Genomic DNA, 26,294 nt, shown 5'->3' with positions numbered 1-26,294 from the left:
CTGTGAAGCAATGCAGCTCTCATTAGCAACACCGAGATAGAAAGAAGCCTTGGCAGATGTAATCAAACTAATATACTAGCAAGAAACAACAGATACTTACCCAGAAAAACTCTTTGAAGCAGCTATATACAACTCATGAGAGTGACTGACAAAAACTGAAATGACAGAGGGTAGACTCTATTTTGTGAGCTATATACCCATCAGGACAAAGACAGGAGCAACAGTATATTCTCTGTGGATACTCATCAAGGAAAACTTTACTCTCACCTTCAAGCTGTAGTGCGGACCTCTTGGTGCCTCACTCAGGGTATAGGGCACAAATACACTAAGAGACAACGCGCGTGGACTCACACTAAGTATTATGTAAACAGTGGGATTGCTTGCAGGGCATGGCAGTATTCCCAGGGACAGGGAAAGAAAGGGGTCACAACCTAGCCCTTAAATTATACTGTGTTAACAAACGGCTTGCATAACTGTTGCAGCTCATTCAATTCACAATTCTACCTTCCTGAAATTATTGATAGAAGAGCCCAGGAGGCAGTGATACATCAGCACCTTCTCCTGGATCTGTTCTCTGTTCTTCTGTGAGTTACATCTGATAATCTCCTCAATGAAAAACTTCCTCAATACAGTCTCAGTAATAGCTATAAACTAATGTTGGTGATAGTTTTTTCCACTAATATTAAATGTATAAGCAGATCAAGAGCACTAAAAGAAACTGAAAACTTCAAATTCATTTCTGCCATTTAACCTTAGCTTAACACCTCATACATATAAATCTTCTGTATTTCTTCCTTTTCACTTCCCTCCTTGTCCTTGCAACCCTATGCAGACATTGTGTTCTGCAGCAAATTATATTATACTTTCCCTTTTTGCAATATTTAAACAGCTGCTGCCTTTCTCAAGTTTACATTTTGAATTGAGCAATGTATTCTTCACTTACCTTAGGTAACCCTAGAAATGTGATTATTTCACAGAATCACAGAATATTTCTGAAATACAAAAGCTAATCATGATTTTCTTCCAAGAGTGAAGAATTTAAGACTTAGATGTGACCATGTGACTTACACTCATGTAGTTTGACCCCTGCCAAACACAGGATTCTACTAAAGAGTTCTTGCAAGAAACCCATGGTGATCCTTTGGGCTGATATGGGTTGGTATACACTATATTTGCATCCTCCCACACTTCCTAGCTACTTCACGTCAATGCCTTCTCTTTATTAAACTTTCAGCCATTTATCAGTAATCTTAATTCATTTTAGAACAGATACCACAACAGACATCTGAGAAGGTATCAGAGACCAACATACAGAGCTAACCAAAGCTAAAGAAATTTCACATAAGTAGCCCAAGTGCAAAAAACTACCGGAGAGGTTCGGGAATTACATTGTATTCAACAGAAGCTGCAGATAAATTCTAAATAAAAATTAATACAAGCATTTTTATCTGGTGTAGGGACTGGAACTGGAATTCACAGGTAATTAAATAAACGGAATTCTCCACTCACTCCCCAACCCGGTAGTACAAATCCAAAAGAAGATCAACAAGTACAATATCTGAAAAACGAAAAAGCATCTGATATGCATAAATTATCTCAGTCCCTACACTTCCTAATGACAATAGGATAAGACAAAGAAAACAGTCTCAATAGAACAGCTTTGGACTTAGGTTAACTAGTATAACTTACAGAAGATAAAGGAGTTTTGGCTTCAAAAAAAGAAACAAATAGCTGTATCATACAATTATCTTCTCAGTGTGGTGGATGAATCATCTTGAAGCATTCTTTAGATAAGAACAGTATGCCTATACAAAATGTTTCCTGAGGAAAGGCATGATATTAACGCTGTGTACCCACATTAATAGTATCTGAGTCTCCACTCTTCTATCATCTAACTGCCAGATGTAAGAAGAACCAAATCCGTTCTTTAAATCAAATAATTACATTTTTAAAACACAATCAAACTATACTCATTTTCAGAAATCCACAGATGAATTGGCCTACAAGCATGCCAGACAACCACATTTCTGGGTTTACTGAACAGTCCTAGCTTTCTGCAGTAGGAATTAAGTCATTTCTACACTTGTAACTCAGTGCCCTTACAAAAATCAAATGTAGCGGCATGAACACCCTAAAATGATACTGTCACTACTCATGTATTAGCAAATTATTATCTAAGTTGTTGCATTCTACAGGAACAGAGATTAATATCTGGTCCTCAGATTTTAAGACTCAACTGGGAAGTGAAATTATGAAGAAACTCTTGCTAGCATACAAAGGATCATGGCTGTTCTGTCCTAGTGACAGTTCACAATAAGCATCAAGTAATATAAATATGTATAAGTCATACCTGTAATACAGCATTTTCTACACAATGTATGACACAATCTCTTTTTTTCCTCATTCTGGAGGTCCATATTTAGCTTTTGCTTAGGTTTATGTAGACATATTTCCTGTTGATCTTGTAAAGACCATGTTGAGAAATACAGATTAAACTATGAGCAATCACAAGAGAAAATCATGGCCAAGTTACTTCTGTTGCATATATTATTTACATTAAAAAGGAAAATAATATAATCCATATATTATCTACATGTTTAAAAAGGGAAAAAGCCTGGTTACCTACATTGTTTATGTATTCAGAGAGCAGGTCCTGGAGAGCCTGACGGATAGCATTGCACTCGGCAATAATGCGTTCTCGATGGAAATCACGCGTGCAGGAAGAATCAGCTAGCAAAGCTGCTCCACTGATAATAGCTTCCAAACGTTTCTCTAGTGATGGCCGTATTTTCTCTTCACTCACTACAAGAGGATCCTGGATAATTAAATGCTGAAAAACATTAGGAGTACAGGTAAGAAAAGTCAGACTAATAAAGTTGCTGCTTTATTTTTCACTTGCATGAACTGCAGTGACATTATGCTTACTAGATTTCCAAATAGCCCTTTACTCTTGATGTATCCAAAATACTTTTGACCATGGAAGACTCCATTTTCCCTACCGTGGCTACACAGAGAGGTCATTTGCAGACAAAGCCCAGTTCTCTCTGCCACCCAGACCTCACATCTGTGTTATCAAACCTCAGTGGTCTGTATTCAGTCCTCAGCTGGCATCAGAGCTTTCCAGCCAGAGCTATTTCACACCTAAGTGAAACACAGAACAGTAGAACAAGTTCCCAGGCCACATTGACATCTTCTGACCACAACTACCTCTGAGTCATCTGTTTCCTACTTCTATTGCATGAGGCTGAAGACTGCTTCAGTCTCGCCTACATCTGCATCTCTCACTTCTTCTACAAGGCACATCACTCCTGGAAACAGAAACACCATTTGTTTACCTTTATAAATATGCGTATATTTTTATCACCGCAGTATCTGACTACTTGGTTTATTGATCTTCACAATATCCCACTCTAAAATGAAAAGCTACCAGCCCCATTTTACAGGCAAGGAACTGAAGGCCAGCCAGCCTCAGAGCTGTACAGATGATACGTCCTAAAACTAGCAACCATATACCATTTTCTAAGTTCTCATCCAGCACTGTTTCTCCTCTTCACGTTCTACCACGGATGTTGTCAAAAAGTATTTCCTCAAACTGTTTCCTGTGTCTGCCTACACTTCTTGAGGGTCATCAGACTTCCTTATTCTCCCATATAGCGGGCCTGTCATGAATTTACCTTGAAAGTTTTTAAAAAAGAAATACATCTTATGCCATGCTTATAATGTCTGAGTGCAACTGTCACACAATATATGCAACACTCACTACTCATTAATACTACATACCTTATCAAAGTGTCTCAGAATTGAGGCCTAGCTTTGTTTGAAAGTCTACAGGGAGGGCTGACACCTCCAACATTTACATTTTGAGAAATCAGGAGGACATCTAGATTTAGCATAAAAACAACTCTACTAGCTTACAGCGGAGAGATGTTACATGACCAGTTGGATCCTGATGGTTTTTATTCTAATACAGTTAAACACTGTGGCAGAAATTCACTGCTGCTACATTTAACAGGCTGAACACCAGCAAAGCACAAAATAGCAGCTTTTGTTCAACAACTGTGTTTTCAAAGGACACAGATAGAAGTGTCCTCTTGCTTTTCACCAGCTGGAATAAACAAAAGCAGCAAGGTGTTTTGGCATGATAAAACTAGTTACGCTTTTGTGGCAAGCACAGCAAAAAGAAAAAGAGAGGTGATATTTTCATACAGCGCAAAAGCAACTGTATTCATGCTTCAACATTTAAGGAAATACAAACTATTCATTTTTAATCAAACTGCATACGTGAAAGAACAGCATTACCCTCCAGATCACCAAAGCCCATATTCCATGTAAGTCTCCTTACCTGATATATCCATATGCGATTCTAAGCTTCCAGAAAAATTATTAAACAAGAAAACTATGCCATATGCCCTCAAGTGGAATTTAGGTCAGATAAATCAGAAGTTATCTGTGATTATCCAATATGTGCTGAACTACTTTTAATCCAGAGAATTTTTGTTATTTTTCCAATTTAGATTTAATATCTCATTTTCATGTACTGTCCAACTTAGGAAGTTGTAGAAGTAGATAAAGTGTTCTGTTAAAATATTTTAAGATAAAAGCTTAAACTTTTAAAAATGGAAATTAAGTTACCCTCCAATTTTGTTATTGACTATTTTTAGCAATCTCTTACATATTATCTATGATTTAGGGAAAGAAGGTCTTTTTTGTTACAGGTCTAGTTCTCCTGTCTTTCCCAAAATATACAATTGCTTTGAGACATTTGAGATATTCTCCAGCAAGGCTAGAGAAAAATCAGACTTTAGAAACAGTATTTCCCAAGGAAGTATTTTAATACTGACATCAGACAGCACAGGTTCTTTCTGCATTACTCTAGTTTCAATGGAAGCTCATTATTTCCCAACGTGCAGGAAGGAGCAGGTTTCTAATGTTCTACCTCCACTAGTATTCCATTGCCCTGAGGTCCTCAGTATCATTTAAAAGCACTCCTATTATTTAAGTACTCTCAGTACTTCAGCCTCACACTTGCTCCCTATCAACTTATATAAAATAGTGGACACCAAATCTTAAGTAAGGCAGCCCAGTGCTACCACTATTGCAATTTTCTGTTGTCTATTTGTTTCAGCAAGTGACAGGATCTATCATTAAAATGGTTTATACGTTTATTCAGGTGCTCATGTGCATCCAGCGGATGCAATCTTAGATTAAGTTAAAGCAGTAACTATGTATTTTTAAGTTCCTGTTTTTTCCTCAAACCAATTTTCACCTACCTGGATACACATAACAATCTCAAAAGGAGCTGAAGCATGAACAGGAGGAAAAGAGCTTCGATGTTTTAAAGATTAAAAAAAAAAAAAAAAAAAAAAAAAAAAAAAAAAAAGCTATTTGTGCATGCATAAAAGCAACATAGTAACCTTATTTTTACCACTTATTTGTTTCCTAAGTGAAAGATGTTAAATAAATAAATAAACACTGATCATGGAAGCAATAATCTCGCATGCAACTTTTGGAATGAGAGGCAAAATGGGATGGGACCATAGTTTTAATTGCTACTTGTCTACTGACAAACCTAGGCCAAAGGAAACATGCAGTCCATCATTTTCATCTGCTTTTGTGGAAGCAGGGAAATTGGGAGTGAGTTGAGAACTTCTCAGTATTTATAGCTTATAACAAACTTGACTTGTACACTCTCCAAGAAAGTTTCTCCAATGCTGAAACTTTCTGAAGCGTGGCAGGCCCTGCCATTAAAGGTAAAACCCAAAGAAAAGAAAGATGGCTTGGAGAGAAGGAAGATGGCTTGCTCTCTGGCTCTGAAGCATCTCCATATACCCTAACCTCTCGATGGTGATGGAGGGAGGCAGACTGGTTCACCCAGGCACCAGCAAAGGAAATCATTTTGCTTTTTGCAGGCAAATTCCTAACTTGACAATGCCTGGAACCAGACCTGACAGGAGATATAATCCAGCTCAGTATTACCATCAGAAGCCTCCCTACTGCAAATAAAATGTTAAGATGCCTTTGTCCTTTTCTGTAACAGGTATTTCCATGGAAGGCAGGGAACATACCTGAAGACACTCTTCTGGAAGTGTGAAGGCAGTAAAATCCCACTTCATCACAAATAGAGGTTAGAGACACATAAAGAATATTAATATTGGGCATTTTTTCTCATGTATTCTGTTTGCTGAGCTTGCTTACATCAGTGATATTGTGGCTGAATACAAAGCAAAACTGCACCCTATTTACATGTAAGCAAGCAAATTTACTTCATGTCTCAAACAAAATATGCATTGTAGAAAATGAGGACAATGCAGTACAGGAAACTGGGAGTAGTAAGAAGTGCTGTTACAGACTCTGAAATAGAGGGGCTTCTGTGATTCTGGAAAATTCTTTCAGCTGCCACCTCTGTCAGTAGGAATGTGTGATTTTATATGCAGAATCCAAACAGTTCTTAGCAGTGGGAACTCTGTTTCCCTGCGTAACAGATTTTTAATCCCTGACTTACCTAGGTCTTCATTGCTTTGGCTATATCCAAAGACACAGTAGTATTATAAATAAAAAAGATTGCACTTTAACAACTAACACAGTAATACAGGTTTAGAAAACTGTATGAAGCTAGTCATTAGTGTTTAAAACCTTGAAATATTTACTTTTTTGTTGTTTACTTATAGCAAATTGATAACTTCAAACTATTTTTATACAGGCAAGGCTCATCCACAGTGCTCTAGGAATGATAAGGGAAGACATCCTACAGATAGCCAGCTTCCAGAGGTCAGGACATTTATTTCTGGTGTTGAAGACAGGTTTATTTGTGTTAGAGATTTGAAACTCTCACATTCACTTTACCATCCGGTATGCCAAACTGCTCAGTCGTACCTCACCTCTGCTGGGGTTCTGCCCCTTTGTCACTACTCATTGGATCAGCAGCTTCACTGTTGGGCTCCTGTATCTCAACTAAGCACCTTGAACACTAGACTACAGTGTCCCTCATAAAGTAAAATGCACATGCCAAGTAGAATGTTTAAGTGTTACTACAGAAACAAACAGCTTTGTGATGGAAAACTAAGACATGCCTGAAGGCTACAGCCAATTAGCCATTTTAGTTAGCAAAATGATTGCTTTTAAAATCTCAGATAAAATTGGAGGAGAAACATCTTCTCCTAGGAGACAGTTTGCAGAAAGTGCGTGAAAAGATGTACAAGAAGCACTGGCATGTATGAGGAAAACAAAACAAAACAAAACAAACAGTTCAACTAAAAAAAATATAGGCAAAGGTAAGAAGAAAAAAAATGGTTTAAGATTCTGCCTGTAGATTTCGTTCTTCAAGCAATTTCATCAAATCATCAAATATTTCTGATAAGCGTACCTAAACAGAAAAGATCATTTGATTTCCAAACAATCAGAGGACACTAGATATGCAACAAATAGTTTTGCTTTTCTGCTTTCACAGGGTTAAGCAGTGTTTAGCTACCTGAGCTTTTAAACACAAGCATTCGAACAGAATTATTACATCCCTACCTTCTTCCTCGCACTGGTTTTCTGATTCATGAAAGAGGGATCTTGGGTATCTAGAAACCTGGTTCCATTTCCTGACATTTTGGACCAATTTACAGTACTTTGATATCTCATATATAATTGCTGTGCTAGATAGCCATAATCACTAAAGGACAACATATCAGATGAATACGGTAAGTCAGGCATGCGTAGCCTGTATTGTTTTGTTAGAGATCTCTTTACATAAGAAGATGCAATACCAAAGAAAAAAATTGGATAACCTGTACCCATGTACTTTTAACACGTATCTTCTTATGCAATTTAATTTGTGACACTGCCATTTTGTGTTTACTTGTGAATAATGTGGTATTTATATGGAACCTGTAAGACGAATTCTTGAGAATCAACTGATTTAAGAAGTTAACTATTCTAAGGTTTACTGGTGATTTCCTCATCTTACAATCAGTAATTACTTTCACACTGCCAGCACTGGCAAAGGAAGAATGACACTGCAAACCATCTAGATACTAGATTGTTGGGTAAACTCCATGATACATTTCTACGCTATAAACATTTAATGAGATTTGTTCCCAACAGACTATTTACTACATCAATTTATTTCATGGCACTGTATTTGCAGCAACAAGATAGAGCAAAGGTTATTTCAGGTCTTTAGCCAATAGAACTTTCTGTAAAGAAAGAAAAGCACAACCATCTAATTCATAAGATCATTTTTTAAAAGTTTAAATGCTCCATAAATTGTGCTTATCTAACAAATACAGCTTCAATTCCCATTTGTGGTATCTAGGTAAAAATAAATTTGAAAGGCCATAAAGAAATGGCTTTTTACAAGTGAGGCTTCTATGTTGCTACATTTCCAAATAAAACCAAATTCAATCCAAAAGAAATTTTTCCATTTAGTGATTATCAAAATCCTTATGTTTTAAAACTAATAAATAATAATAAAAAAAAATCATTAAAATGGTACTGCTAACATACAGTCAGGATGAATTCATCTGCTGTGAGAAGATACAAACAGCCATTTTTTTTGTTTTGTTAAGTAAAACATACAAACAGTAACTCTAATTTAAATTACATTTCCATTCAGGGTGTCATTATAACAAATCCCCCGTGACACTTATATGTTGCTTTTTTTCCGCTAAGTAAGAAAACAGCTTATGAACTGTAACTTCAAAACCCAGTGTAAGCAAAAAGCATACATAACATGTAATGTGCAATCATAGCCTGTTCCTCTGAGGACAAAAAAAAAAAAAAAAATGTCAGATTCAACTTAGGGTATGACTGAGAGGTCTGTTTTGATCAATGCACTGCCACTACAAGATCTGTGTTAAATATATGGACTTCAATCTATTTATCTCACCTTTCATTGAAAGTTTTAAATAAAATCTATCATCATCAGTCTTAACATCAATTTTTTTGAAAATGTATCAACAATATTGGAGTCGCAAGGCTAGCATCTGATAAATCTGAGTTTTTACAACCAAAAAGGCCCATATTTGCAAATGCGTTTCAAAACTTTTATTCCTTTTGTTGATCTGAATTTACATTAACTATACCAGATGAGGAGCATGGTCTGTCACCTCATCTACAGGAGGTCTACCAATTTTGGCAGGGTAATGGAAAATTACCCTGGTAAGAGTCAGAGTAGCCATATGAAACAGGGAATGCCCCATACAGAAGCCTACAAGTAGGTCAGCAGCAGAGGAAGAGCTGACATTCTCCAAATATTTGCTTCAATATGGAAGTAGAAACACCACTTTGTGAAAGCGTATTGCTTATATCACTTAATCATAAACAAAAACATAATTAGGTTTCTAAATCTTTCAATAATATAAATTACATAATAATCCCAATGACAAGTTTCAGAGTAAGTAACTTCAACGTGCATTGTACTAGTTCAAATGCAGTCAGTGCAGCCGTGATTACCACTGATGACTGTCATTTGTAAACTGATCTCCTGGGTTCTGCCCTCTTATTCAAGGATGTTTCTGCCTCCACCATTACTCACATGCATGGAAGTAATTCTTAACCGCTGTTTGAAGGAAGCAAAATGGTGAACATACATGAAGAATTAATTCCAAGCTCTTTTGAAGAAGTGATTCTTCCCAATAAAATAGTGGTACTGTTCAGATTAAGACTATGCAGAGCACTGGTTTCTAATACCTTTTAGTCTTTCATTTCTAACAGCAATAGTTGTTAGTGAATACAAATAATAAAGCAAACCATTTTTTCCAAAAATGTTGTGGTGTGCTAGATTTATGGGTTCACCTACCTCAAGCTCATCAAGCGCACTTCCTAGAGTGGCTTTGTGAGATGAAGGTTGTCCCGTTTTATTTCCAACTCCTTGGGAAGCATTAGAAATTACACTGAGAGCATTCTGTATTTCACTGCAAATTGAATCCTTGCTGGCTGTAAGGGATGCAACATCTGAATGTTCCAAACAAGCTGAACATATTGAATGCAGAAGAGAAGAATTTTCTTTCAGGGATGCACGTGCGGCAGCAATTTCATCTCTCTGATTGCTAGATTTCAAATCCTGTCAGCAAAAGAACATGCCGTTTATTTCCAAAAGCATTTCAAAGCTTCAAAATTGACAAGTAATGTATAAACAATGTTTTATCTATCTATAATCTGTTTAAGGACACACCGAATTAAATTTATCAAACTTTGGGAAAATGGACTATATCTACAACAGTACTTACAATCGAATCATCTTTATCTCACAAGGGATGAACAAAACTTATGTTAAACAACACCATATCTTTATTTATTGTGTTTTATAACCAGTACCATGAAAGGTCGACATTTGCTGCTTCTTAGGCATAATCTTCCTTTGAGAAAACAGGTTTGGTATTTAGCTGCTGCTTCTGCCAGACACGTCTGTCTTAATAAGCAATGGAGAAGGAGAGAGGCGTAGATAGGGTTAAGAATAGAGTTTCTGACTGTTGCATCTAAATATATTTCTTGTATTTGCTTCCCAACCCTGCCAGCGTATGTCTCAAGCACTCTATACAAAGGAACAGCAGGCAGAGATGAGAATTCTGAACTCCAGGGAAATGGGAAGCATAGACAGTAGGGAAATCAAAAACGTGTCTGTGGAAAGCCACCTCTAAAGTGCCACTGCCTGTTTCCCCTCTCTTACTGCTGTGTGCACACTGAGCACTCAGGGATCCTGCCACTTCCATCTTGTTCCTTCCTCTTCCACCCAGATCTTGAAACCCTGCAGCCTTCTGCCATCCAAGACAATAAAGAACAAAGTGAACCTTGAAATTGGAAGTGAGATTCAACTGTTTCTAGGAATCAAGCTGAGGAGCTGTTATTTGGACAGCTGAAAGTTACAGACTTCAGGGCAAAAAGACAGTCAACATTAGGATTGTAAGCAGCCGCCTGTCTCTGCCTGCTTTACTCTAGACAATTTCCTCATTTTCTTTCTGCATCTTGTCCCTTTGAAGAATACTAGTAGATATTTGCAAAATGGCTTGGGTGAAGGAGAGAATTAAATTCAAGGGAAATAATAAAAAAGGGAAAACAGCGCATCAGAACAAGAAAAGCCTGTGGCATCAGCTTCAAATGATGAGAAGAGGCACAATGAGGAATGAACAACAAAATGTGCACAAACCTGCTCACAGTCTGCTCTGAAGCAAGCTGAAGTCTTCCTAATTGTTTTCCTTTGCATTGCATGAAGCTCTACATGCATTATTTACAAAAGCATCATAATACCCACATCTCGCCACATAAAGTTTCTACGTTTATGGATGAAAAGCATCCAATATTAAAGGAACCTGGCCTATTATTTTTTTAATTCTCTTTTACTGTAAGAAATGCATTGGACACAGGATGGGATCTTACTTCCTCAGGCTTAGTTGGAAATCTCAGGGATACAGCAAAGAAAATAAAAACAGTGGAGACCTAAAGAGAAGTAGACAATTGTTCCACCAGCTGATCACCTGAATTAGAAAATTGAGCTATTGTCTTGGGAGGACTAATATTTAATATGTTAAAAAAATCAATAAACCAATACAGAAATGGATCGCCGCTGTGTAGTAATGACTTTTTTTGCCTAGGATGCTCAAATCCAAATATTCAACTGTACCTCCAGCCCTGGTAAAGCATCTGCAACTTCTCCAGTACACTCTCAGCAAAAAGCAGTAGTTATCATGCAACACAGACTCTTAGTCTAATTGGCGAATCTACCTTTCCTGCAATTAAATGACAAGAAGACAGAATGCTCCCTTTTCAGCTGTACTGCAAGGAAGTTACAGACCCGGAGATACAGTGGTAAGTCAATACAACACTTCAGTCTAGCTGGCTTCTATTCTTAAGCAATTCTTACTGTGCTGCAGCATCGTACACAAATGATCAAACTTGAAAATCCTTCCAAAGTACTTTTTCCATCCAAAAAAGTACTGTGTAACCAGGAATAAGCGGTTCCTGCAGAATCCAAAACTGCCAAGCCCGTAGCACAAAGCCAGTAAGAGCAGGACACCAACACAACATCCATTTTCAATGATAAACAAAGCGCTGCAAGTCTCCGTGACAAACCCAAAGAACAGAAAAAAAAAGGAGCTATGACACAAAATAAGTTGTCATGCTCCCCTCTGGCACCCAAAACTTCACAAACGTGTTGCAGGTATTCATAGAGGTTTTATGAGTCTTGTTATCACATTCAGTTCTATACAAACAGTAAGAAATGCTGTAAACACCACGATACGCATTCTCAGTAGATTAAAATTATTTTACTCTGTTTCAGTTTCTGTCTCTTAGAGTCATAGATGGGGAAGAATGCAGGAAAGAAGGAGAAGAGGAATTTCAGGGAACTCTAGCTGGGAGAGGGTCAGCACTTACACAAGCGTTTCTGGGAGCTCTAGGAACAGGAAGGGTGCCAAGCAATGGAAGATGCATTTTGGTCAAACTGTCCATAGGATTTCTCTCTCTGTTTCTCTCCCTTCACACTCCAGGGACTTAATCAAGGAGAGGTGACCATATCCTGGCAGACTGTGCCTCCACACAGCCATCTAACTCCTACCCCAGCTCCAAAGGAAACTGGGCACCCCCCCAGCACCCTTTATGGATGCCTCTGAGTACTTCCCCTTGCTGCTAGGATTCCTTGGAAGGGGAAAAAAAAGAAATGTATGGTTTTACTGTGAGATTTATGAAAAAAAAAAATGTAGCTGATAGACCCTAGTTCCCCACACCTGCCTCAATTAATGGATTTTAGCCTCTGCCTCTGACTTCTCCCTTGTCTACTCCTTTGCCAGATTCCATGTTCAACGTTGTTACGCTGGTGGCAGGGATGCGTTCAACTGTTAGAGATTACAGTAAGAAAAAACTTTACAAAATGCGATTAACTTGGTTTTAGCTCAGGAGATGGAATAACTCTGACTACTGTGACACAGGAAATAAACTGAGGGAAGTAAAAGACAAGCAAATCAAGCAAAATAGTTACATTTTAAAAAATGAAAAAGCCAATACTGACTCCTGTCTTAAAACACTTCCTCGTCTTTCCATTTTGTGTGAAGAAATAGGGAAAAAAAGTGAGATATTTGAGATTCAAATATAAATTAAAAGGGTGATATTAAGACAATATAAAGAGACTACAGCATGTATTTTCTGCCCATCAGAATGTGTATGTAGTGATAAAAAGCACCCAGGCAAGTAGTAAAAGCCGCACCAAACAGCTTAGAATATATTACTACCTACTTGTGACACAGCTCACTCAAACAACAGTGCAGAAACGCGAAGAACTCAGACAAAACAAATATGTACATGTTACTGCTTACAAAATTACGGAACAAAAATATGTGCATTTGACTGGAATTGTCTGTGTGCCCTTCAAAGACAGGTTTAGGGGTCAACTCGACACCAAACTCATTATCAACCCCAAATTCTCACACGAACTCACAAACAAGTAGTTCAAGAATTGCACTGTAAAGATGGTAAAGATGCAAGTGGCGGTGAGGTACAGTTACGGGTTTTACAGGCTCATACAAAAAATACGAGTTGACATGTAAGAAAGCTTTCCTCTCAGATTTGAGCACTGCCCCCAAAATGAGTGCCACAGAGTTAAGAATTTGATAGAGTTCTCTCATGAGAATATCTTGCTGTGCAGTCAGGTGAGACTGTGTGGGCCTTGCCTAAAAGACACCAGCATCTCCACAGCAAGAGTGGGAAGCTCCTGTGTTTGCTGAGAATAAAGGCCAGGTTCTTTCCAAATTAGATTAATAAAAAAATACAGAGAGAACAGAGCACAGGACAAAGCGATTGCAAAGATGAATCTAGACTATAACCATAGATATATACATGCATATATGCACATATACATACATAAAGGCTCCCAATGATGGGCTTCCCTCTGTAAAGAGAGCATCATAGAAGATGCAGAAGAACCACCACTGAGTCTAGAAAGCCAGTGCAATATTAGCGTTCGTGGTAACATGGGATAATGCAGGCTGGAAGGGACCTCAGGAGGGCTCTGGTCTTACCTCAGTCTTCTCAATGAGCTTCTTGTAGATACCTAGGGCTACTGTCAGGTTCCTCCCCAGATTTTCTCCAGACTGAACAAACCTGGACCGCTCATCCTCTCCTCACAAGACAAGTCATCCCATTCCCAGCCCTTACAACTCATCAAAAAGCCAAGCGGACACACGTAAGTTTCTTTCAGAGTCACTAAGCCACAGCAGTGTTTGTAAAGCACATTGTCAGTTTTAGATTTGGTAACGAAACACTCGGTAAAAACTTGCTATACCTTAACATGATCCAACTTTCAAGAAAGCAGCAGATCAGCAAGGCCTTCTACGTGAGCACAGCAATCACACAAACAGGGTTATGCCAACTTACATACTAAGATGCGTAAGAATAAGCGCTTTTTTGTTCCTTCAGCTTTTGTCTAAAACATTCTGTGTGTTGCTGTTTTTAAAACTGTATTTTATTTCACACAGCACTGTATGAAGTTGCAGCATCATGGTATTGGTAAGCTTGCCTCTGAAGAGCCTCACTCCTGATGTGTAACACATCCACAGCAAGTCAAACACCCCAGAGGAGGCATGCCCATAAATTCAGAACAGCAATGAATCACAGGAAGATGTTTAAACACTGCTCTGTGCGTTCTCATTGACTGAATCACTCTTGTTATTTAAGCTGACTGAAAGTGATGGTTTTAAGGACTAAACCATAAGTAGCACACTTGCCTCTACAAAGATTCTGTGCTGCCTTTATAAAGCCACGATTTACTGGGCTGAGGTTCCACCTGAAGTGAAGTCTCGCGATTTTCTGTTTATTGTTAATTTATTGTTATTTATTGTTAATAATACTCAAGCTAATATATAATACCACGGAAAAGCACAGCTATCATGCACAAATAATCAAAAGCAGATCACATCTGGTCAATATCCCAGGTCGTTGTTGCTTTTTTTGTTTGTTGTTGTTTTTTTGTTTGTTTGTTTTCTGGAATTTGCTGTTCAGTTAGGGTAACGGTGTTTCTTTTGATGACTTCCTTGCATCAGATTGCAACTGCTGCACAACACTCATGTGTTTCATCAAGTTCTTGCCTCCTTACAGATGACAGAGCAACACCTTGCTGTCACTTCTCTATCCATTATTTCAGAATTTGGTCCCAAGCTTCTAATACCCTGCTCTGGTAACTATCCATCTCCCAGATGAAGTAGCTGAGTTTGAAAGGTAGCAAAGCAATTTTTCCCTCTAAGAATTAATGGAACAGAATTTTTAAGTCCAGCAATCTTTTTTCTGCACACATATACCACTTAATGTATTAGCTCATAAAGGTTTTCTCCTAGTACAGTTATGGGCACATTTGTCATAAATGAGCATGTCTAGAACTAGAGCAGGAAACATTTGTCAGGGAGAGGGGCCCAGGTTAAACACCAGATCTGAAGTTAGGAACCTCCAGAAGGTCTTATCTCATCTTCAGGAGGAGGAGATGGGTAAAGAAGGCATGAAGGAGAGGGAGGGAGGGAGGAAATACAGAAGAAATATAGATGACTAAAGAGGAGTCATTACTTTGACCTCCAGAAGGCCCATCCATTCCACCAAATCCACAACAAACTTAGCTTATTGTTTCTATAAGGTTAGAGTCCACCTCATGAGAATCCACATATTGCCTTAAAACTGAGAGGGGAAGGAAATTAAGACTTAAAGATCACTCGCACACACATCAGTGAAACTAAACACCATGTCTAAGCATATTCCATCTATCACACGAGTTCAGGGCCTGGTCTCCAACAAATCAGTTCAAGTTCCCCTAGGTGTAAGTTTCTCCTGGTCCTGAACAGAGCACACTGAAGTTTTCCTAGATGTAATGTCTCAGCGTGAGAGATGTGAAACCATCATGGATAAGCAGATACACAACTCATATCAGGCAGCCTGTTTCAACTGCAATTTTCTCACAGATTACATACTCAAGAAATATTTATGGTGCTTGCCACTACTCACCTGTCAAACTCCAGTTGCAGTTTAACATTTTTTAAAAAAATATTTCTTATAAATACTTGCTAACAACTTAAAATAAGCTATTTCCTTTTTTATGATCAAAAAGCCCAGAACTAAAGCAAGCTGAGTCAAATAACTCAATGATGTATCCTCAAACACTATTTCGGGATGCACACAATTCAAACACTGCAGAGAATGTTAAGCTCCTGTAATGTGAACATACGTCCAACCAACATGCATAAAGAGTGGCACTCCAGCAATTGGAACTGAAGTGCTAATCCATCAAAACAAGCTTATTAGCATTACCAATTTCAGAAATGTTTTAACAGTACATTTAGTTTTGGCTGTTCAGTTTAAACTGCAAAATTAGCTGGTTTCAAGTATTTATCATGTACAGCACTGCCTCCCTTTTTTCTTGCATATCAGTTTAATTTTTTTTAATGTTGTTTTCTGCACACCTTGCAAACACTTACAGGACAGCAACTCGGAGCAGGAAAGAAAAAGCTTATGCCCTTGAGCTCTGTACCGAATGTTAATGTGTTTGTGTATGATAGATTTAATACATAAATGAGAACAAATGACTTCCAGCAGCTGCACTCTGCACCTATAAATCGCTGTGACTATTGCAAAAATCCATACAGAGGAAGAACAGCTGTATAATTTACAGCATCAGTATTTGTCAAGAAAAGCAGCAAATATAAAACTTGATTTCTTTGTTTTAGCATTCCTATAAAAATTAGAAGTTATCCTTTACAGATTCCTTTTCGATTAGAACTTCTATTCATCTTCCCTGATGGTACTTCAGTGCAGAAGGTTATTTAATTCTTAATAACATTGAAGGAAATTCAAAAAGCACAAAACCCAGCACAGTTTTACAAAATAAATGCTAGAAATGTGTAAAAGCACTAACAATGTGTGTATTATGTTTTGAATATGCTTTGGTAGTATCAGAAAAGTATAGTATTTTGATCCAATGATTTATACTGTACAACAGGTGATTTATATTACACAAATCCACAAAAAGCAAATATTGAAACACAGTTTTGAACAGCTGGATTTGTTCTCAAGATGTTTCCCTACCAACAGGGCAGACAGCCACATCACACACTGCTGTTCTTCCCTACGCTTGAGAGAATTTTGCATCACATTCAGAGTACTGTGACCAGCTCCCAAGTACAACCCAATACCCTACAAGAATACACACTGTACCACAATAGCTATAAATATGGGATATACTCTGCAACCAATGTCTGCAAATTGCGGAATTTCATGATTTTTTATTGGAGAAATACAAAGCTTTGCATCCCCAAGTCACATGTCCATTCAGCCATTTACTGATTGCTTATTTGTGAACACCGAGCAATGGATCTTAAAGCATGAAAAATACCTGGATTTTTCACCACCAAGGAAGTGCAACTTTTGAGCTTGTGGTTTTGATTCAGAAAACAGGGACAACTTTAGAAATATTGTTATTTTTCAGAGAAAAGACACTAAGTTATATTTAGAAACGAACATTCTGTAAAAACATCTTCACTAACAAAATTCATTTCAAAATCTATGAAACTGTAATAATTACTTTGTTGAAGGCTTTACAAAAAGTTACTTCTAGAATGAGTTCAATATTGAACTGCATTGCCACTGTGTCTGTTACCTTAAGAGACTACCGCCTCTTAACAGAAGTTTAAACCCCCATTTTACATCATATGCTAGCTCCAACGTTCACAGTTGGAATGAATCAGAAGGAGATTGTGTCTTCCTGGGCTCAAGGCAAGTGACAATAAACCCTCTGGTGCATTTCTTACATGATAAAGCCAGTAAATGCAGTTTCCTTGAACTCTAAATATGTAAGAAATAAGGTATTTAAGTCCCCCCTGAGTTGAGCAGATTTTTATTGCAAAAAACAAATACCACAGAAGTTCACATAAATAATGTCAATATTTTAATTGAATATCTTATCAGAAGTTCAGTCACATGAGGGGCCTTCAAACTGGTCAGAATTCAGCTTTATTCTTATCTCAGAGACAGAGTACTACAAAACAAAGCAGCAAGCCTGTTTGTATCCTCTCATACGGCACTAGTTGTTACGATTCAGAAGGTTCAACACAATTCTTCACCTTAAATCAAGGGGTACACCACAGGCAACATCCTCTAAGAGAACTGTGTTCAGTAGAAAAAACATCCAAAATATAATGCAAGTCTCATCGATACAAGAAAAACCTGAGGATGAGGACCGTACAGACACTGCAGAACACTGAAATTTTTATCTTTATGGACTGTCCTTTCATATATATCGGGGTTCTGCTGTTCTTACTAAAGCAGAAAATCACAGTCAGCATCAGAAACAAACCTGCATTGCCATGTTATCATCATCTCCCTATCTCATGAGGGAATAATGGTCTTTCCCTGGAAGAAGGGAAATGGTGAAGAACTTCCAGCTTCACACAGCAGCAGCAATTCTACCAAAATGTTCTTTACCTGTTCAAACAGCGACTTCCCTGTTTTCCTCAAATGGTAAAAATGACTAGGTTTGGTTTTCCGTTTTATTTTTATTTTTTTTTAGAACGGTATCAATAGTGTGGAAGAACACCCAAAAAAAAAATGTAACATTTGAAGATTCATCTAATTAAATGGCATAAGAAGTTTTTGATTTCAAGGGTTTTGTTTAAGTAGTTATTCTCTTAAGCATCAATTTCTTGCTTTGGAGCAAATTATTATCTTAATTGCCAAGCCCTTAGCATAATAGGCCTTTACAGAATACACTCATTTCTCTAACTCCAGTGGTTTTGCACCAATGATAATAAGGTCAATTTTCCATTGAGGAAAGGCCAGTGTACAAGTAAATGTTCTCATCACTTACACTTGTAGTTAGAAACTACAAGGGTGTAAGGAATTCAGATGATTTAGGGAGTCTAAGACAGCCTTCTTGGTTGAGAAACATTTATGATACTCAGATGTAAGTGCTTCTAAATATGCAATTCTTTCCTCTGTTGAACCAAAAGCAACCTCATTAGTATTAGTTACACCCTGAAAACTTATAAACAGTGAGATAAACAAATACTATCTTCATATTTAAGTGCTCATGATAAAAATCTATGGAAAAAGATTTTTTTATTTAAGGGAAAGTGGTTAAAAAGAAAGTCACCCTCTCCCTGCTTGGCAAGAACAACGGAGCAAAATAAAACATATGACACGATTCTGTGCTGATAGTTTAGAAGATTTTAGAAGGACAACAATATTTTGGCCCAGAGAGACCATGACATTTTCATCCTTAGATATTCCAAGGTCGACCAGACAGCACCTGAGCAACCTGACCGAACTTGGAAGTTTGCCCTGCTTTGAGCAGGGTACTGGACTTGATCTCTGGCGGTCCCTTTTTCCTAATGTATGATATTAACTTTCATTATCTGATGGCTGAAAATGAATATTCTGTAGATTTATGGAACATCTGAATTCTTCCTATTCAGAGCATTACGTAGTAAGAAAATCCTGAGTACTTCCCATCACAGTATGGAAATTATGCAAGTCCATCACCATAACGTGGTACAACTCTAGCTTCTGCGATGTTAATAACCAAAAGGCAGCTTCTGCAGAGGTACAGCAATAGCTCAGATGGGGTGCCCCTGAGGAGGGGACGTGAACAAAAACATCCCTAGGCAATTATGCCCTTGCCCTCTACATTCCCAACCCCTCACCCAAGGGTCTGTACCACTACCAGTATTAGGGTTGGAGATCTTTCCACTCTGGCTTGGTTCCTTCCATTGTCTGTAGAAGAGCTGCCTTCTCCTACGTCTTTGATGTAGATATCTCCTACTAATCAGGACATATGTCACAATAAAATGCTAACTACCCCATATTCCAAAAATCTGACAGACTGGGAGGAGAAAATATTTCTGTAGATTTCTTCTTCCAACCCACCTCTCTTATGTGTAAGTTCAAATGTTAAGTTTGGAGAAAACGTAATGAAGAAAAATTAAAGCACAAATTGCAGGTGAGATATAAAATGCGAAAGTAAAACTGCATACTTTGCACTGGCTTGTGTGACATTTTCATTCTAAAAAACCTGCTCTCAGATGCTCATAATTTTGACAAATGAGTACTTAGGGCTAGCACTGATCACATCAGCTGTCGGGGTGGGGTGGGGGTACCTTGACTGGCCAGGTTTAGGCTTGCTCTATCAGCTTCCAGCAGAGACAGCCCCTTGGCTGCTCACACCTACAGCCATGAGCAAGACGTAAGCACAGAGGCCAAATTTCTCCTGGCCTCTAACAAGAAAAGACTGCACAAGAAAAAAAAAAAAAAAAAAAAAAAAAAAAAAAACTTTATATGGCTACATGCCACACAGCTAAGTTTGCCCACTATGACCAGTCAAAACTTAGAGGATTTCCAGTCCCTACATACTCCCCCCATGTTCTTAAGAGAGATTAGGATAGGGACACAGGCTGTGAAAATTGTTAGAGGAACCCCAAATCAGGGCAAAAAAATGAACAGAAGAGTAGATAAATGGATAAGGAGGAAGAAAACACAGAAGAAAAATCAGCAGTTAAAAAGCAGGAATGCTACAGGTGAGGGAGAAGTAGGGGAAAAGTTAAAGGCAACAGCAAGAAGGAATGGCAGACAGACACGTAGCCATCAGGCCCCAGTAATACTGGTCTTGGGAGGCCTTGAGATTTTCTCAGGGTACATGGTGTAACAGGCAAACCCAGCAGTCCCTCCTGATAAAGGAGGGAAGGGGAATTCCACCCCCTTCCCCATCCCATGTGTCATGGAACATGGAGAGGAACATCAGTTTCTGTCCTCTGGTTTCATCTGGAACAGACTCCTTTTTTCACTATGTGTTGAAGAACCAAGGACCATGGGGTAGATGGAAAGGGAGGACTGGCAACCATCACTGAAGCTACTAGTGCAGACAAAGCCTTGTATTTTACATTTCATTTCATAGGGACAGGCTGCTGAAGTGAGGCCAGGTAAATCACTCAATGCAACACTGTAATTCTCATGACCAAATAATTTATGAAGCAAGCCATCCCTAAGGTGTAGCATTTCAAGACTTTTCATACAGAAACATACATTCCTACAGAATGTTTCTGTTTTTCATACAGAAACTCAGTTTCATTGCTCAACAAGTTCTAAACATTTAGCATTACTACTTGGTGCCCCTACATTCTTCTCGCCAGCAGTCACTAGCCTGAGATGAACACCATGCTCCTAATGAGCGTCTAATTTCCCATCAATAAATGCAATTTGACTAAACACAGGTCTGATCCAAAATCCCCTCAAGCCAAGGGGAAACTGCAACATAAAATTGTAAATTGTAAAATTGTAAAATTGTAAAAAAATGTAAATAAGAACCACTCAGCATCTACAACAGCTAAGTCTTTTATATTTCTGGGTTACCTGGTTTTTAAAAAGTTGACTTAGGCATTTGTGTCTTTGACTAGTTAGTATTGCCCAATGAAGTAAAACTTCATTACTTTCATATCGTTACAGTATCAGACTATCATTTGCAGCACACTCACAAGTTCTAAGACGCATACGTATCCAGAGCACTTTTCATTTATACTTCTGGCTGAGCAGTGTGACTTCCTCACCTGCTGGCTAAGACACAATTACATTCCCTCTGTATGCACCTGAATCCACACTACAATCGATATCTTGTCTTATAATTTTAAGGACTGTGAATAACATTTATATAAAAATTGTAGTAGAGTTCTTTTGTCTGAGAGAGTTTATTTAAAATGAAAATAACCTCTATTTCCTTTCTTCTGGATTATTCTTGTCATGTATTAATGCAGCATTAAAAAATTTTGTAGGACAATACCACACTGTTAAAATGACAAATCACACTCAAAGCCTATCCAATCAATTTACCTTTCAGTTTAGTATTAGAATATCATTTCTGAAAAGTGAACAGAATTTTTAAAAAGTGTAATCCTTCAGAGACCTCACCTTCAAAGCTAATGAGCATAATTGCCTTCTGAAAGGGAACAAATCTTTTACGCTGTATTATAACAGTCGATTTTTACACAACATTGAAGAAGTTGTTTTTGCTCAGGCAGAAAACTTCTGCTTTTGTGAAATAAACTTCTTTCAGCCCAAATGTGAGATGCAGTTGTGTTATTTGTGTAGTTCAAAAGTAAGTTTCCTACCTTCTACCTCCACTTCCCAACAGATCTTAAATATGCCAGCCACATTCTGCAATATTCTCTCTAAGAGAAGAGGCACAGTTTGCTGCAGGATTGCATAGCAGCAGCCTCAGCACACAGGCACTGCATAAACCTAGCATAAGGGATAGTTTGCTCCTGCCACAAGGTAAATGCAGAAATGAGTAAGAGAAACTACACTGACATGACAACAAACATGCAAGCAGAGGGATGCATCACTCTAACCACACTTTATGCTTTTTGTTCTCTTAGGCACACTCCATCTAGGAGGAGAAAGGAAAGGAAGGGGGGGAGGCAGGAAATGTTCTTAATTACAAGAAGCTGTAGCAGTCTTAGCAAAGCGTGGTAAATGTGTGCGACATTCTCAGCATCTCAGTAATAGCAAAAAAGCAATCCCACTCATTTTTAAAATTACATAGTCTGAAAAAACAGCACCTGGCACAGGATAGCAGAGAATAAAAGAAGAAGGAGCCCAAACAGGAACAAGAGCCATATGGACTACCACAAGCCCACATACTGTTGTGAGGCCAGCTTACGGCACACACGGGCTGCAGCTCGCAATACAGAGCAAAGAAGGTTCTGCATATGGAGTCCCACCACGTCTTGCCAACTGTGCTCTTCCAAAAGAAAATAATCCTTCACTTGAAGCATTTTTCAAGCTAACCTAGTATCAAAAAATATATATATTCCTACCTTAGGATCTCAGTCTAAGAAGGCATATATATATATGCATTTTTTTTAAAAAGGAATCAGCCACTGAAACCAAAGATGCCTGTTTATAAATGGCCCAAGTCTCTAAAACCCTTTCAGTGTTCTTCATCCCACATTTTCTTTACAGAATTGCCATCAAACTGCAAACTGTATTAAGGGAATTGCAGTATGGAAAATATTCTTCAGTTAAAGTGCTCCTCATACCCTTAAAAAAAAAAAAAAAAAAAGATAGAGAAAGAAAATAAAAGATTAACAAATGCCTACACCTGTATTCTACATAGTAACTCAACTCATAACACCCACACAGCACCTGTGGAATGTCTGTTAAAACCTTCTCCCCCCCCCCAAGAGGTTAATCTTCCAACTCAGACCAAAACAATTTGTCCTCATTATGGAGTAACAAAATGACAATTTATAGATTTAAAACCAATCTGTGATATTTTACTGTGGTAAATTATCCCAAATGCAAAACATTTGAAATTCTTTTGAGCAGTCTATTGAACAGCTAGCCCTGAAAATTCTGGTTGTTTGTGAAAGGCAGTGAACTTCATCTGTGAAAGCCAATGATTTAGCCTGCTAATGCCACAGTGAGAATAAGGAGCTGCCAAAAATCCAGCCACAGAGTAACCATTGCCACTGGAAAGAAATTTTGACAACTACAGTCTCCTCAGAAAGTCAGGAAAAGAACTATAAGAACATTGTTTTTCTATCATAACTAAATTCTTTCTATAGAATTTACATGTTGCATTCAATAGCTGCTGTATTGCAAGGAAACTTTCTGGTGGGTTATTCCCCCTCTGGAAATAAAAGGATCACGATCACTGCTTCTGAAGCAATGAAGCTGCTTACTCCTTCAACAGAGAGGGCAGATCTCCTCCTTCCCCCAGAGCTTGTATCTGAAGAGTAGCAGCATGCAAAACCTTGTTAACATTACTTCTCAGTGCTTAAGTGAAAGCTGCAGGGACTAATTAGTTTATTTTGCGAAGTCTTGTCCAAGGTGCAGAGAACACAGCTCTAAGCAGCCTTACGTTCTGTCTAACACACTCCCTTCTGTTGACCCCATCTGACAAAAAATCATGTGTTAAATAGAAATTCAGTGAGTTCTAACTTGTTCCAAGAGAGACATGGATGAGGTCAAGACAGAGAGAGCTGGAGAACCAGAGAGACCTCCAATAACTGAAAACATTCCTCCTTTGATTAGTAGAGGAGTCTGGAGTGAAGGAACCACACAGAACCCTCTGGGCACCCAGAAACAGAGACAGACACAGTGATTACTCAAGTCTACATTTCCCTAAGCCCCTAAGCTTTCATTTCCCAATGAAAAGAGGTCTGTTCTTTCCTGATATAACAGGAGGGGAGAAAAAAAAAAAAAAAAAAAAAAAAAAGCCTTCATAAGCTATATCTGTAGAACAAGTCTTAGCTAATTTTCATGTGGAAAGAAAAATCACTTCAGAACAGTAACAGTTTGCTGCTTCAATAGGATAAAACCACCAAATGAACATTACTAACATCTTGCTCTTTAAACAGGCTTTTTGTCAATACACGGACCAATATCCTGGCCCACTGTACCCTGTCAAACTCCAGCTCAGTTCCCACCCAGGGCAGCAGTCCAGGAGGAACTGAAGAGGATGACTAAGCTTTTAATCATTGAGCTGGAAACAGTACCAGCCACAGCCTGGCCTTCAAATGAGGAGTAAGTTACTTTCAAAGAATGGATCCAAACTTCGTTACGTTGAGTAATAATAATTCATGCTGCAGTTTCTCTCCATGGAGACACACAGAATTTTCCAACAGACAATCTATCCAGTAACACTGCAAAAATCTGTCCCAAAGCCATCAATAAAACTCATCCTGTTTTTTTGTTTGTTTGTTTTTTTGTTTTTTCTTCAAGATAACAGAGACCTGATTCATGAGAGACTGAGCGCCTACTCTTTACTGAAGTCATCCTCTTATTCAGGTTCTGATTTAGCAAAGGACTACATAAATTTAACTGAGAACATGACTGATATCACCAACCTCCATGGAACTAGAGACCCATTTTCTGCATATTCTGTAAGAACTGTGATGTGGGCATTGCTAGACTAATACGCAGAGATGATTTCCAGCAAAAAAGTGAACAGCTGTCATGTCACCTCTAATCATCAGAAAGTTTTCAGATTTGAACCTCTGGTCTTCAAATCAAGGCTCCGTACGCTGCTATCAAAGCCTTGAACCAAAGAGCTTATCAAATATTTCATGTCAAAAATCAAAGACCAATCAAAGTCCCTCTAGTCAGTAATTAAACCTAAAATAAATATTGTTTTATCACTTACATGAAACACATTTCTCAGAATTTGAGCTTGTTTTATTTTAGAAAAGATTAAAGATTTAAATTTTCAAAGGAATCTTAGGCTTGACAGTTTGTATAAACCACAAAGCAGGACTGCCCATGAGAAGAACTACAGGTGATGAGTTTATCATCTATCAACCTGTCAATAACGAAAAACTGACATTTTCGTTGTGATATCAATAGGAGTAGAAGGCATTCATCACTTCATCAATAGACAATTCATGAGGATAGTTACAAAACCAAGAGCCATATGCTCACAATATGGTGTAACTAACACTGCCAAGAGATCAAGGCAGCTTGTCTAGAATATTAAAATCCAGAAATATTCAACATAAGATTCCCCTATTCCACATTTCTGCACACAGTCTCAGCTTTTTACTGATGCAGATACCTTTTTTGCCAGCATTATGGTTCTATATGTTAGCATAAACAAATTTTGGTAGGACTCGATGCTGCACTCTTAAATGCTGCAAACCCTGTTTAAAACCCTTACCTTGCAGTTCCTTAGTAAAATCTTCAGCTGAGGGAGGATAATTGTAATTAGAATAATAACTGCACAGAACTTCTCTAATTATATATCATCTGCAATTCTCTAAATCATGTGGATTTGCTTTAAAGAATATTATGCTTTTGCAGTTTACTGTCACACTAAAAATCAAGCAGACAGCAACTAAATTACATTATCTTACTGTTTCATTAGGAAGCCTGATGCCCAGTCATGTTGCAATATGCTACTCTCAATATTTAAATCTTTAAAGAAAAATATTATCACACTCAGAGGTACTTCAGTAGGGAACATGTTGAAAAAAACAGAACCCAGTAACTGATTTACTTTGTTTTAATTCAGAATATTTCTGAACAGTTCACCACTTACTCAGATTAATCACAGAAAGTACTTTCCAAGACAGAAAAATATCTCGTATGCTGCTGCAGCTTCATTGCCAAACAAAAACATGTCTGAATGAGTAGACATGTGAGCCTACAGAGGAGAAGTCCAATTAGAAATACGGCTTTCAAGCTCAAATAAAGTTACTGCCTCCAGGAGAAACAAAGACTTGGTTATACAAAGATGTACAATATTTTTATCCCACAGTAAACGTACAATGATGGGAATACTCCAGACCTGTATCTCTTGA

The 26,294-nt window shown here is 38.0% G+C and overlaps 1 protein-coding gene across 8 annotated transcripts in view; it reads right to left on the bottom strand.

Annotated features, from left to right (window-relative positions):
* CTNNA3 (catenin alpha 3) overlaps positions 1-26,294 on the bottom strand; it is a 457,011-nt gene that overhangs the window by 350,487 nt on the left and 80,230 nt on the right. For 7 of the 8 annotated variants that reach the window (XR_004752032.1, XM_035330601.1, XM_035330600.1 and 4 more), the window contains 2 exons: positions 9,785-10,048; positions 2,627-2,830 (listed from right to left, as the gene is read on the bottom strand). Coding sequence is in view for 7 of the 8 variants with exons in the window: in XM_035330601.1 (XP_035186492.1) it covers positions 2,627-2,830; positions 9,785-10,048 (468 nt within the window). In the remaining variant the exon portion in view is untranslated. Of the gene's footprint in view, positions 1-2,626; positions 2,831-9,784; positions 10,049-22,890; positions 23,014-26,294 lie in introns of those variants that run through there. The other variant, XM_035330603.1, reaches the window with a different exon arrangement.

The sequence above is a fragment of the Oxyura jamaicensis genome, chromosome 6 (genome assembly GCF_011077185.1).
Source record: "Oxyura jamaicensis isolate SHBP4307 breed ruddy duck chromosome 6, BPBGC_Ojam_1.0, whole genome shotgun sequence".
In the NCBI taxonomy this organism is placed as follows: domain Eukaryota; kingdom Metazoa; phylum Chordata; class Aves; order Anseriformes; family Anatidae; genus Oxyura; species Oxyura jamaicensis.
Note: the sequence above shows the minus strand (reverse complement) of the source record. Positions and strands in the feature narration are given on the sequence as shown.